Source organism: Xyrauchen texanus, chromosome 5 (assembly GCF_025860055.1).
Source record: "Xyrauchen texanus isolate HMW12.3.18 chromosome 5, RBS_HiC_50CHRs, whole genome shotgun sequence".
Taxonomy (NCBI): domain Eukaryota; kingdom Metazoa; phylum Chordata; class Actinopteri; order Cypriniformes; family Catostomidae; genus Xyrauchen; species Xyrauchen texanus.
The window spans coordinates 5,546,854-5,562,115 of NC_068280.1; the positions used below are offsets into that span (position 1 = coordinate 5,546,854).

General features: G+C 39.9%; 1 protein-coding gene across 1 annotated transcript in view; it reads right to left on the reverse strand.

Annotated features, from left to right (window-relative positions):
* The window catches only part of npnta (nephronectin a), a 69,982-nt gene that overhangs the window by 42,241 nt on the left and 12,479 nt on the right, over positions 1-15,262 (reverse strand). The window contains 2 exon segments of the mRNA XM_052127008.1: positions 5,483-5,533; positions 11,704-11,804. Of these exon segments, the coding sequence (XP_051982968.1) occupies positions 5,483-5,533; positions 11,704-11,804 (152 nt within the window).

The following is a 15,262-nucleotide window of genomic DNA, read 5'->3' on the forward strand; positions in this document are numbered from 1 at the left end:
TTCAAAAATGCCTTTCTGCATAGCACTGTTGTAAAATGTGTTTATTTGGGTTACTGTTACCTTCCTGTCAGCTTAGACCAGTCTGCCCATTCTCCGTTGACCTCTGTCATTAGCAAGTCATCTTCACCACAGAACTGCCGCTTGCTCAATGTTTTCTGTTTTTCGCACCATTCTCTATACTCTCTAGAGACTGTTGTGTGTGAAAATCCCAGGAGATCAGCAGTTACAGAAATACTCAAACCAGCCCATCTGGCACCAACTATTATGCCACGGTCTAAATCATTGAGATCACATTTTCCCCATTCTAATGGTTGATGTGAACATTAACTGAAGCTCCTAACCCATATCTGCATGATTTTATGCACTGCTGCCACACGATTGGCTGATTAGAAAATCGCATGAATAAGTAGGTGTACAGGTGTACCTAATAAAGTGGCCGGTGAGTGTAATGTGTTGGCATGATCTTTCATTTCCAGTGTGATGAATGATCTGCAAGTGATATCAACCGTAATTTTTAACATTTGCTTTTTGACTCATTATTTTACTAAACTGCACAAAACTAGATTATAAATGCAAGTAAACCATATTTGTTAGCAGGATGATAACTGGACATCACTAACCAAATTATACATGCAACATAGTGAAGTCAGGTGACAACATTGTAGCATAATACTGTTTGAAAGGTTTATCATTGCATAATGCATATTTTTTAACTGTTCAGTATGCAGTATGCTAATATTCCATTCTGAATCCAATCGGAGTCTTATCCTGGATAATGGGGGGCTGAGGTGGCACAATCTCATCTGTTCACTCTGAGCCAAAACACCAGCTGCTGTACCTCCCTCTTTGGAATACTAGACTGGACTTGACTAGACCAGGCTTACTGCAAAATGCTCAAGCATGGCTCATACTCCAGCCAGCAGTCAGCTGAGACTAATTTCCATTAAAAGCTTCATTGAGTCTCCAATTATATAGGCCTATCAGAGCTGTCAATGTTCTTCGCTGTTGCCATTGTCAGAATGACAGAGGAGAGAGAGAGGGCAAACAGACCTTTGATTTACAATATGCAATAAATATGCAACCAAGCAAATATTACAGTACAAATTAACAGCTAACACTGATTCGTGAACAAATCGCTCTTTTGAGTTGGACCTTTTCAATGAATGATGCACGACTACTGTAGTGTGAATCCTGAACAAATGGATCTTATGAGTCGTTTTTTTTTAAAGAATCAAGTCAAACAACTCACAGATCAATCTAAAAGCCTAATGGCTCATTCACTCACTGAATCAGTCAGGATGGTCTATAGAGTCAAATAATGCATAGTGTTATGAACATTACAAATAAACATTGATGTGGGTACAAGCACATAACATGACCATCTGCATTTAGACAAATTCATTAGACATGGGAGCCATTTTCATCTCAAATTCAATTGGGCCCAAGATGGGTAAAGCAAGACTAGATCCTGATTGTTCTACTACACAGTAGATGAAAGGGACACATTGATTTCATTTCAATAACTGAACACTGTTCAAACTGCAAAAAGGCAGAAATGCAGGGCAACTCTTTGAAAATGTTGAGATAAGAATCAACCTGTCTCATCACACCTTATTAGATTGTGTGAGCAAATCAAGGAGCCATGTTCACCCTGCTTTTAACCTGTGTTATTCAATATAGGAGTTGAGACAGTGAGATCAAGCCCTGGAATTAAAACACAAAAGGACAAACACTGGCTATAATTTGGTGGTAAAGCCTGAGCTGGCAGGAGACAAGCAAAGAAATCAGCTGAGTTCTCTGACCTTGCAGTTATCTTATCTAGATTCTAGCCAGCCAGCCAGTTATCAAGCATGATGAAATCCTGGCTTAATTCTGGGGTGATGCTATGTGATCACAAGCATTGGTAAGTCTATTTTTAAGTGGTGACATATAAGGCGCTACAGATGGAGTTTTAAATGGAAACCGATCCCCTACAGTATGATTTGGAAAAATGTCAATGCTTGGAACCCAAACCACAGCCAAAAAGGGCCAGGGGAAGTACCCTACCTTATTGACAAAACACATCAAATGGTCCCGCTGGCTTCAAAATGGTCAGCTCTGCTCTCACCCACAAATGCTCCTATATCCCTCTTGACTGTAATTGTTGGCAAGGCATACCTTTCAATCCATGGACTCTTATGACCCATGAGCTGATGGCAGCTTCAAAGAAATATGTTGCAAAATGTAAATGGTGAACTCTACCTGAATAATTTTCAGATATGTCTCACTTTGAAGACAACCAAAAGAGTGACTGTGATTTTGGCAAGTGGAACATGATCCTGAACATGATCCTGAATCAATCAATCCAGGGACCACTGAGGCAGGGACCACCGAGGCTGAGTGAAAAGTGGTCTCTGTTGAAGGGAACTCGGAGACCACTGGAACCAGAGTAGCCCCGCCCCTTAATGCCTAAATTCCTCAAGGGCTGGAGCAGGCATGGGTGCTGGCTCTGGGATGGACAAGGATTCAAGTGCTAGCTCTAGGATGGCAGAGGCTTCAAGAGCTGACTCTTGGCTCATTGGTTTGTTGACCATGGCAGCAGTGGCCATTGGCTTGTTGACCATGGCAGGTGTGGGCGTTGGCTCATTGTCCGTGTCAGGCGTGGGCAGTGGCTCATTGGACGTGGCAGGTGTGGGCATTGGCTCATCGACCATGGCAGCAGTGGACGTTGGCTTGTTGACCGTGGCAGGTGTGGGCATTGGCTCATTGACCGTGGCAGGCGTGGCCGTTGGCTCATGGACTGTGACAGGTGTGGGCGTTGGCTCAAGGACCATGGCAGGCGTGGGTGTTGGCTTGTTGACCGTGGCAGGTGTGATTTTGTCTCGTCGAACGTTACAGGCATGGGCATTGGCTCGTCAACCGTGGCAGGTGTGGGCGTTGGCTCGTCGACCATTACAGGCATGGGCATTGGCTCATTGACCGTGACAGGTGTGGGTGTTGGCTCGTCGACCGTGGCAGACCAGGGCTCGTCCATCGCTCCTACAGTGAAGGCTGATCAACTCAATAGACAATAGACATGATTGGTTTGTTTAGTCCAAATCGAAAAAGGTCCTTTTTTATATCCCATTTTCACCCAATTTGGAATCCCATTTCCCACTACTTAGTAGGTCCTCGTGGTGGTTCTGTGTGTGGCAGAGGACAAGTCTCAGTTGCCTCTGCTTCCTATCACGTGGCTTGTGTTGCATGACACAACAGAGACTCCCAGCATTTGAAGGCTCATGCTACTCTCATCAATCCATGCACAACTTACCACGCACCCCATTGACAGCGACAACCATTAATTGCCACCACGAGGAGGTTACCCCATGTGACATTATCCTCCCTAGCAACCGGGCCAATTTGACTGCTTTGGAGACCTGGCTAGAGTCACTCAGCACACCCTGGATTCAAACTCACGACTCCAGGGGTGGTAGTCAGCATCAATACTCGCTGAGCTACCCAGGACCCAAAAGAGGTCCTTAAAAGCTTCATCATTAAAGTTCACCTCATTGGCTAACTCACAGAAGTCCACTACATACTCCTCCAGGGAATGATTCCCCTGACATTACTTTAGAAGGCAAAATGCTGGGTTCATGTTGAAGGGCTAGTCTTCTGTCAGCATAAACAAGGAGAGAGATGCTGGTTGAACCCAAATGCAGTTTTTAATGATGATGAAGACAATATACAAATAGAAATAGCACTAGGCTTGGTAAACAAAAGAACGACTTTAGCTCAGTGCCACAATAGATGAGACTAGACAAAGAGTTTGGAAACACAAGGGAATATATACAATGGAAATGACAATACAAGGTACAGCTGGGAACACTGATGGGAAACAGGTGAAAATAACGATGATGGTGAATGCTGGGAAATGTAGTGTGGGGAAACCATGACAGTGTCAAACTAAGAGTCTGTGAACAAGAAGGGTTGATGACGTAACAGATGTAACAATTATATCCTTCTGATTTGTAGAGGTTAGGACCATAGGGTCAGGGTTTAGTCAGTGGAGTGGTGGTGGCGTAGTGGCTAAAGCACAGGGCTGTTAATCAGAAGGTTGCTGGTTTGAACCCCGCGGCCGCCACCATTGTGCCCTTGAGCAAGGCACTTAACTCCAGGTTGTTCCGGGGGGACTGTCCCTGTAATAATTGCACTGTAAGTTGCTTTGGATTTGCGTCTGCCAAATGCATAAATGTAAATGTAGTCACATCGCTTTTAGGGCTGGGTATTGATCGATTTTATTCTGATTAACAAGCTTTCTATTTGCTTCAGATTCCATTATGATTTACATTTCAGATATAGGGCTCTATTTTCATGACCGCGCTAAGTGCATTGCTATGGACAATGACAGTGCGCTATGTCTTGTCCAATTTTTGTACAGGTACTAATTCTAAGTGCAATTTTCATACCAGAGCAAGTGGGGTTGGGTGGGAGTGTTTGTGCTATCTGTGGGTGCATGCACGCAAACTTGTGGTGTATTGTATGTAAAAAAAAAAAAGTGGTGCAAATCACAATTTGCTATTTTCCTGAGAAATAAGTCATTATGCTAAGATGTTTTAGAAATTCTATTATCGAGTTACTTCGATTACATTTTCATTGTGTCAGTAGATGAAAATGATTAATAATACTTGAATTCTCTATATTTTAAGGGAGCCTATATCCAAATCCTGACAAGAAGCACATTTTCCATGCATGTAAAAGGAGTCATAGAAATATGCCTGACATTTAACAAGGAATGTACATAAGAAAGCAAGTCCGTATTTCTATTCTTCTAATATATTGCACACAGCCTGTTTACACTACCAACTTATGAATGTGCTATCTTTGTTCATATAGCTGTTGCTTAAGGGAATGGACTATATAATAGGACAAAGATGGTGCAATAACCAGAAAAAAACTCAGAATTAAATTGCAATTGACCCACTCTATTAGCGCTTTGCGTGAGTAATTTTGCCAAACCCACTTGCGCCTAGACTTAACGCATGCATGCTCGAAAATACCAAAACTTCATGGCAATTGACTTTGAGCATATGACTTATCACATAGCGCTATGCTTAGTGCAAGCGCTCTTAAACTAGGGCCTATAATGTCCATTTTACTTACATATAAAATAAATTCTGTCTCAGCTAATGCTGTTAATTACACAAGGGACCTTCTAATTAGGTACATTAATACTTTGGGTAAATTTTTTTTTTTTTTTTGTTTTGTGGCATTTACCCATGTTTCCATTGATCATGGTATAAATAATGGGGGGTTGTACTTGCTTGTTTTGCTTGTATGAAAATAAACTAGAGGGTCCAGATTTAAATGGTAGCTGCAGCAGGTGTGAAGTGTTCACAGGATATCAGGATATATTCATAGGAGAAATGCATATGGGAGGACTATAAATAAACAGCAATTTGGGAAGCATGCTCTGAATGATGCTTAGTCAAAGATGATTGCAAAGTATATATGATGTGGTGCTAACCTTGGGGTTGGCACCTAATCCCGATTACTCTGTGGGTTAAGACGTAGAGAGCTGCAAAACAAATGGCCAGACAAAAAAAAAAAAAAAAAAGAAGAAAGCTTTGTCTAAGTGAGATGAAAACATTACATGGGAGCCATGCTGTTGATGAACAAGTATTCAAAAAGCAACACACACAATGTATAGACACAAACAAAGTGTTGTCTCTCACAATTCACGTGGTCATGAGCTATATAACATAAACCTTACATTTATGGCAAATAATAATGTAAACAAATGTAATTTCTTGCTGATTCATTTCCATTTCATGACAAAATAGAGACCGCGTTAATAAAAAAAAAAACATGCACAATATATCTGAGACCATATTGGCATCTGTCAATATGAAAAAAATAAAATAAAATGTGTGTATATATATATATATAAGCGGCAGTCAGATTTTACAGATATTAGGCTGATATTTCTATGTCTACTAAAGTGTTAACCATCATTGGATGTCCAACACATAAAAATAATAAAAATGTTAAAATAATTTATACAATTTATACAAAACAGTATAGATAATATCTTATTGGTTGCTTACTATAATATAAAACATTATTATTGAATAATTATTGCCTATATGTCTTTATTATTTCATATAATTCTTCAAATATTAGCACATTTTAAAAAAGACACACAATGTATGGATGTTTTATTCAACTTCACAATTTTTTTATTTGTTCCAAACAATGTCTGTATGTTTATGAATCACAGTTTCTATCATTTTTGGAAAAATTGAAAAACCATTCTCACACTTTAAATATTGAAATTAGAATAATGTTGTTTTAAAAATATAATAATGTGCATTTTTATAATGGATTTTCATAGTTTAATATTAAAAGTCTGGCACAAGGCTTAAACAATCGAATCTACACTGATGAGCCAAAACATTATGACCACCTTCCTAAATGCTGTTGGTCCTCCGCGTGCCGCCAAAACAATGCAGACCCATTGAGGCATGGACTATACAAGACTCCTGAAGGTGTCCTGTGGTATCTGGCACTAAGACATTAGCAGCAGATCCTTCAAGTCCTGTAAGTTGTGAGGTGAATCCGCAGTGGATCGGACTTTTCGGTCCAGCACATCCCACAGATGCTCAATCAGATTGAGATCTGGGAAATTTGGAGGCCAGGGCAACACCTTAAACTCTTCATCAAGTTTCTCAAACCATTCCTGAACAATGTGTGCAGTGTGTCAGGGTGCAATATCCTGCTGAAAGAGGCCACTGCCATCAGAGAATACCATTGCCATGAAGGGGTGTACCTGGTCTGCAATGATGTTTAGGTAGGTAGCATGGGTCAAATTGACGTCCACATGAATGGCCAGAATCTGGTTTCCCCAGCAGAATATAGCCCACAGCATCACACTCCCTCCACTGGTTTGTCATCTTCCCACAGTACATCCTAGTGCCATCATTTCCCCAGTTAAATGGCTCAAACATACACGGCCGTCCTTCTTCCACTGCTCCAAGGTCCAGTTTTGATGCTCACATGCCCATCACAGGTGCTTTCGACAGTGGACAGTGGTCATCATGGGCACTCTGACCAGTCTGCGACTACCTGCTGTGGCAGGCTGTTGCTCAGGTGGTAGAGTGGATTGGCCACTAATCACTGGGTTGGTGGTTCGATTCCCGGCCCACATGACTCCACATGCCGAAGTGTCCTTGGGCAAGATACTGAACCCCAAGTTGCTCCCAATGGCAGGCTAGTGCCTTGCATGGCAGCTCTGCCGTCATTGGTGGGTGGGTGTGTGTGTGTGTGTGTGTGTGTGTGTGTGTGTGTGTCTGTGTGTGTGTGTGTGTGTGTGAATGGGTGAATGAGATGCAGTGTAAAGCGCTTTGAATACTGCTAAGGTTAAACAGGCGCTATATAAGTGCAGACCATTTACCATTTACACATCCCCATACACAGCAGGGTGCGATACACTGTGTGTTTTGAAACATTCCTCCCGTAACCATCATTAAACATTTCTGTGACTTGTGCCACAGTAGATATATAGTTTATAGTTTGTTTTTTACTATGGACAATCACCGACCACATGGACAGTTAACAGTAATTGGTGACAAATGGCTAATTAGCAAAGAGGACTTCTGTCCTATGAATTATTGGGATCAAAGCTCTCTATGCCAGAGGAAGATAATAAGTTAATATTAGGTCTAATCATTCCAGTTCAAATCCACATTAAGGGTAAGAGAATAATAGAGAGAGAGACTGAGAGAGAGAGATATGTTCCAGTCAAAAGTGTCTTGATGTCTGTACCTTTGAGATATTTTGTCATTCCTACATCCTTATTTCACTCTCAGACTTTATATTGTGGGTCATCATCTTTTCCATGAAGGAACTTCATCGAAATTCATTCAGAGCTTCAGATCTTGTTAACTTGAGATAATAAGAGTGTTATGAATGGGGAATCCAATTTCAGTTGTTTGAGGACTAATCTTAATTAAGTATTCAGCGCATGAAAGCGAGGGCTGCCCCCTAAAGCAGCTGTTTTCAGAAAGTCAAATATTGCAGCTTCATCTTCCAGTTATTGGTGTGTGAACTATAGATAGGCAAAATGGTTGTCTAGTTGGTCATTGAACTAGAGTTTATCAACTATTTTGTATATATATTAGCTTTTAAAATAACCATTTGCAGCAATGCTTTAAGGAGATGAACTAAAAGACACAACTTCTTGGAGATGGTTTTAGCACGCTTACAGCTTTGCATCGTGACATGAGCGTTTATGATACAGAAAACATATTGAAAGAACCTGGAATTTTTTTTTGCTATGGAGCAAACTCAAAGAGGGATTTATTTAATCTGTGAGCAAGAAGGGGGAAATGGAAACCCCGAATGGAGTTGGAGTGGAGTGATTACAGAATACTTTTGGTTGGAGAAGGTAAGGTCGCTTCAATCAACTCACATACTCTGGTTTAGACCACCCTCTGACTTCTGAAAATATCCACATCCCAAGAGTGAACGGTGCCAGTGCCTTGCAAAGCCATTGACTTGAATGAAAGCATATTTGAAAGGCATTTCAGAACCACGCACTTCACTTTTCCAGAGGACTCTGTGTTCTTGGGCGCATTCATTAAGGCCTTCATTCTCAATGTGCATCCTCACCCTGTATGATCACTGACTGGCCAAAACAAACAGCAGCAATTTCATCAAAGATGTGAGATGCCGCAATCCTGTAATACGTAATTATGTAGTCCTTGATGTCCCCTGCACACTTTCTATTCACCGCCGAAATTGCAAGTTCAAATGAGTGAGCCAAACTGCTGGCAGTCCTGCTGTCTGTCTGTGATTGAGGAAAAGAAACAGAATTGGTCGGTTCAGCACCCGCTGTGCGCTTTTATTTACTTCCAATTACTGGTTTATGCTGTCTGTTTCAACCGTACTAAGGCTAAAGAAATAATACAGGTCTTTGTCATTTATTTTGTCGTGCTGGGCCAAATAAGAAATTTACTGAGGCACAGCTAAAGGTGTACGTCTTTCACAGTGTTGGGGAAGCTACTTTGAAACTCCAGCTTGTCAAGTTACAAATGCAGTATTTAAAGTAGATTAACTACAGTCAATATACCCCTTTGAAAAACTAGTTAGTAATGCTACTCGCTATTATTAAAATGTTGCTAACTTCATTGAAGACCCTGAGATGGGTACAGTTTTCTTGCCAGATCAATTTACACTAAATACCATTCAATAAAACTAGAAAATATTAGTCAGTCGATTATTTTTTTTTAATCGCGATTAATCAATTTTTTTTATTTAATCGTGATTAATCACAGATTTTTTTAAAGTGCTTAAATTGCACACAATATATATATTTTCCTGTCAAAATATTATTTCCATCTCAGGAAAGAAAACAAAACAAAATGTTACAATATAAACTTATTAACATTATCCAAACAAAGGCTTCAACAGTATAAAGATAGAAATGCTCTAAAATATCACCAATTCAAGTCATTTTAAATGTTTCCCAAAGTCTAATTGGGAGTTTGACAATTTGAAAGAACTTGTCTCCCCATAGGCTGCATTTTTATTACAATGGGCATTATATCTGTTAAACTCATATCCTACACAAACTGCCGGAAGACTGTGGCTATCCGCTTAGCAACAGCAATCGTGAAGCTGCGATCATGATTTGCGTCAGGGCATCAATGCCAGTGCCAGCACTGAAATCCACATGAAGACAAAATGTCTCATCTGGCTTGTTTTGTACATCAAATAGCATTAAGAGGTCCTTTCTCCATCATGTTATCATGGAAGCACTGTTACGTATGTGCAGAGATTATTTTATTTATGGAGATAACAACCTCCACTGCTTTATCATAGGAGAGAGCGTCACCAGTCAACTAGCGTGTTATGCTATTTTATGCTAAGCTTGTGGTTAGAAGGGCTCTGGTGTGTGTTGTAAAGTGTGCGTCAGGAAGACTCCGGAAGGACACATTACAAAGGTTAAGCCCTTCAAACTAATGTTTATGCTGGTATATTAATAGTTAACAAGTTAAACATTAGTTAATCGCATGCGTTAACACATTAATTCAGACAGCTCTAGTATAAACATGAGAAAATAGCGATAACAGCAGCATTTGACTAAATATTGATATTTTAAGTAAGCACATTTGATTTTTACCTCAGTTGACTCAGCTGTAAAGCTACATGTGACAATTCAAAACAATATTTAAGACAATTTAACCAAAAATTGTGATGTTGCATTTAGCTATACCGCCACTTGTTGGAAAAAGTAGATTGCTCCTCAAAAAGCTACTCTGTTTTGAAAACAGCTGAACTTCTGTCACGTACACAACAGAAAATGTTGTTACAGTAGGTTAGCAGTGTCGCTACTTTTAGTTAGCTAGCTGCTCCACAACATTGTTCCACGTAAAGTGTGAGAGACATTACACACATACAATCAAACACACAGAGAAAATATTGCAAACTGTTTCACATATGATGAAATACTGTATAACAAGGAATTCAACAGCCATCTACATGCAGAGAAGTGTTAGTGTTGAAGCCTAAAGCCTTTTTTGAGCCTGTGACCGTGTGACCCCCAGATAAACTGAAATTCTGCAGCAAAGCCAACAGCTGGGTTATCATATGCACAAGCCATGCAAAGAATCTAGCATTTGTCAGGTTGCCCGATACACTGTCCTGCTAATATTGTAATGCATACATTTTTTTATATGGTCCAACACTTGTGCAAAAGTATGCCACACAGTACAATTTTAGATTTGTAGAAGTGATTAATGTGGTGAAAAATCTGAGAGGCCTTATCACTTCTAGAGTGAGATGAAAGCACATTTCTTTTTAGGGATCCCTGCTTGCTTCAACACAGGGCTATATGGTAATACAATAACAGAAATTTACCGCATGTACCTAGATTTTTCCTCTATGTCTGTTTCTATCGTCTGCCAGGCAAAAATCGTCCAATATACTTAGAAAGTTATGCATGTCTATAGTACAACCTGAGCTGGATGAGCTGCAGTTTAATGCTTAGAGTCAGGTGGTTTGAACAGTTTAAGCAGTCATTTGTAACAGCATTTTATTCCAAATGACTGAACCACAACATTTGGGATATCATGTAGAATATCTTGGATTTCAGAGAGGTATTTTTTTGCGGCTATGCTATCCCAATGTTAGTTAGCATGAAATTCTGTGGCAATATATCCCAGAACAAAGTCTTGCTTAATTTCAGCCAAGTGATCTGACCTAGCTGCTCGATACTACTTCTATAAGGGCGTTGCAAGTCACCAATTCATTATATCCTAACAATTCAGCATTTGAAACATTGTGCCAAACATTGAATTGAGTACTGTTCATATTAAATGAATAGTTCACCCACAAATGTCATCATGTACTCACCCTCATGTTGTTCCAAACCCATGAGACTTTCTTTCTTCCGTGGAAGAAAGGACATGTTAGGCAGAATGCTAAGGAGGGATTGATAGCCTCAGTAATTTACTTTAATTGTATGCTGGGAAAGAGCAGTGTAAGCATCAAAATTCTTCCTCTTGTGTTCCACAGAAAAAAGAAAGTAAAATGTTTTGGATTAAAATGGGAGTAAATAATGACAGGACATTTTTGGCTGACTAGTGACTTGCTGTGCTGTTATTATGTGTTGGCTCTAAAAAGTCAAAGCCCCCAAAGCTAGCCCCACAAAAGCCCTGTTCACCCCCTCTAGCATCAGTTACTCACGCTGGCACTGGCCCCAGGAGACACGCGTCCAACCCCAGCAGCAGTCGATGCGGCCACCATATCGGCACAGCCCATTGGATGAGGTCATCTGTCTTGGCCACCTGTCAGGAGACAGTTAGATCAGTTTTTGGCTAGTCACTGCACAGCATACAGTTACACGGGAAAACATTGTGTGTACGTACATGCATATATACATACATACATACATATATGTACTACCTACCTACCTACCTATCTATCTATCTATCCATTCATCCCTCCATATACCATAGTTCTACTTGCATGCATTGTTTAGTAAAATATACTATTAGAAAACAAATTTGGCAAAGATTCTTGCACATGTGCTAGTCATGAGGCATCTATTACTGTTCCTGTTTTTTCTCTTGTTCGGTATATCTAGAGGCGTCTTATCTACAGAAACATAGCTTTCGTTGTACTCTGAGGCACAGGTCTTACAGATAAGACCACCTTGAGTTATCACCCTGCTGTGCCATACCAGGGGCAGATGTTCTCTTCTGCTGATACTGGATGCACAGAGCAGAGATAACCCAAATGGTGTCTCGCCTTAAGTTAGCAGGAAGCTATTAGAAATAGTATGAATTTTACAGTGAGTTATGTTACATGACCCAACAATGAGGGTGAACAAGGATTTTCCACAAAATTGGAAAGGTATAGCTACAGGAGCAGTTGAATCGCTTTTGAATCAGAGAGTTTCTTGGCAGCTCAAACTGGGATTACTGATTTCTTTTTTTCACAAGCAGCACTCCAAATTTTTTTGTGTAGAAGTAAGAGCACAAAACCATTTAAGGTCTGAGAAAATAAGCAAAAGGGAATGAACATGGGTCACATGACGTAGGGTAAATGAATCATGAGTAAAAGATACAGGGAAAACATCAAATTTTGCCAAAGCAAAGCTAAAATTAAACTTCTACTTAAAGTGCCTGGCTTTGTTACAAAAGAAAGGAGAAAATAAGAAAGAAATAGTGAGTGTAAGGAAGATCATGAGAACAAAAGAAAGAAAGATTCAGTTTTATGTGTGGCTGAGGAGAAAACAATACCTAGTGAGGTACCTACCCAATGCAAATGGTTTCAAAAGATAAGTGGCATAATTATTCTGTTTTCTTAGATACCTTTCTTTAACTAACTGATTATAAATACACTTAAAATTCCTTCAAAAATAATTAATGAAATGAAAGTGGAGGTGCTAAATTGACTTATAAAAGCACTCAAACATTTTGAGTTTGCTATTCACAAAAAGCATTTGCTGATGAGGACCATGCCTCGCTAAAAAGAGATTTCTGAAGACCTATGATGCTTTGCATGTAGCTGGAAAGGTTAGAAAGTTTTCTTGATGAGCTTAGATATTCATCTGTCCACAGTTAATATAAATGGAGACAATTTAGTACTGTGGCTACTCTTCCTAGAAGTGGCTGTCCAGCCAAGATGAGTCAAAGGGCACACCGCAGAATACTCAATGTGGTAAAAAAGAACCCTAGAGTGACAGCAAAAGACTTGAAGGAAACATTGTAACTAGTTATCATCCCTGTTCATGAGTCTGCTATACTGCAATCTGCAGCTACCGGAAACACTTGGTTGAGGTTATTGCTGCCAAAGAAAGATCAACCAGTTATTAAATCCAATGGTTCACTAACTTTTTCCACAGCACTGTGAATGTTTAATTGGATGTGTTCAATAAAGATGTGAAAGATTTAAATAGTTTGTGTGATGTTAGCTTAAGCACCATTATGTTTGTCTATACCTGTAACTTAGATGAAGATGAGATCACATTTTATGACCAATAAATGCAGAAAACTAGCTAATTCCAAATGGTTCACATACTTTTTCTAGCCACTGTATTTATGTGTACAGTTCTTGAAGGGAAGGAAGGTGTTTGTGTGAAGTGAAGGTCAGAGTGGGTGTGGGGTGTGAGATTGGGCCTTTCAAATCTACAGTAGAACGCATTCATGTCGTCAGCAGAGTTTCCGCTAGAAAAAAAAATGTCAAAGTGACCGGCAGAGGTTTCGTTTTACGGACATTTTGATGATATGCCGGTCAAATATATCGCCTCTTAATTAGTCAAGTTGAGGAAAACTGGAGGCAGTCTATGTAACTTAAAAAATGACACAATCAGGCCGTATAGAATGCAACATATTATTATTAGCTTAACTTTCAAATAGACGAAAAAAAAAAACATGAACGTCCGATTGGCGTCAATCAACGGCAATTGTTTTTTACTGTGGTTTCACACACATTCACTTTTTGAAACATTGAGGCACGGATGTACCTAATACAAATAAATAAAACATCTCCAGTTAACTAGCAGATCATTCATTTAGTCCGTTATTAAATAAGAGATCTAGCGCTAAAATCTGTTGTTTTTGAAATCAAGCTGAGCTTCGTGTCCGCTGCTATCAGTTGTATGGACGACGTGCTGCGCGAAGTTGCGCAATCTTCACTAGGACGCTGCGTTTCAATCTATCGCCGTTGCGGAGACTCTCTATTAATTCGGTGAAATCACAAAATAAAATGCACACAAACGTGTCCCTGCTTGATATAGACTGTAACCATGCACTGATGAACATAGGCTATTCAGTTTTGATGATAGAGAAAAAAACTGCACTAATGCGCGGATTAGAAGCACTGATCTATCTATAATGAGATGTTCCTGATTCACCATCGCCTGGCCTCTGAAAAAAGCTTTTAAAGCTAGTCTGCCTGGGCCTGGCCATATTTGAAACGCCTCACTCAATCGCTCGTTGTTTAGGTCTATATTGCAGCCGTTTTAGGCGTGCGCTTTATTTGAAATGCAGCATGCGATGTTGTTTCATAACTTTCAAACGATAGAGCCTGTTCCTTTATAACATAGCAAGAGATCGGTGTATTTTTGCTTTATACATTTTAGGCTTATTCTCAAATTCAGATTGTGTTAGGGGGACGGGATTATTAGGCAATTTTAATCGGACAATTTGACCGGAGAGATTTAATTTTGTCGGACATTTAATTTTTTTACCGGCCAATGTCCGGTAATTACCAGACAATGGAAACCCTGGTCGTCAGCCAGTTGTTGGTTCCCTACAGTGTTGGGGGAAGGAGTCCTGTAGTTCCTAAGTTGTTTCAGGCCACTCCACACTGATGCAGGATCATTAGTTGAATAAGGAAATCAGAGTGGCTAAAATAAACTACTCTGATAAGCTGAAAAACAAGTTTTCAACTAATGATCCTGCATCAGTGTGGAGTGGCCTGAAACAACTTACGAACAATGTTCCTGGCCTGATTGTACAAAACTTTATCCCCATCTCTATAAGCATCCTCTTTGACCTGATGAAGCTGCAAGAGTTCTGCAGTAAACCAAGGTTTTTCATTGTTGTATGTAAAATAAGTCCTAGTAGGAATGCACATATCCTCACAGAAACTGATATACAGTATGATGTAACAGTATCTATGAGTTCGTCCAGATTGGTGTCTGGTATGTGATGCCGAAAGTTCAGCCCCAAAAACACTCCAATCAGTGCAGTCAAAGCAGGCTTGTAGTTCCAGCTCTGCTTCATTGGTCGACCTC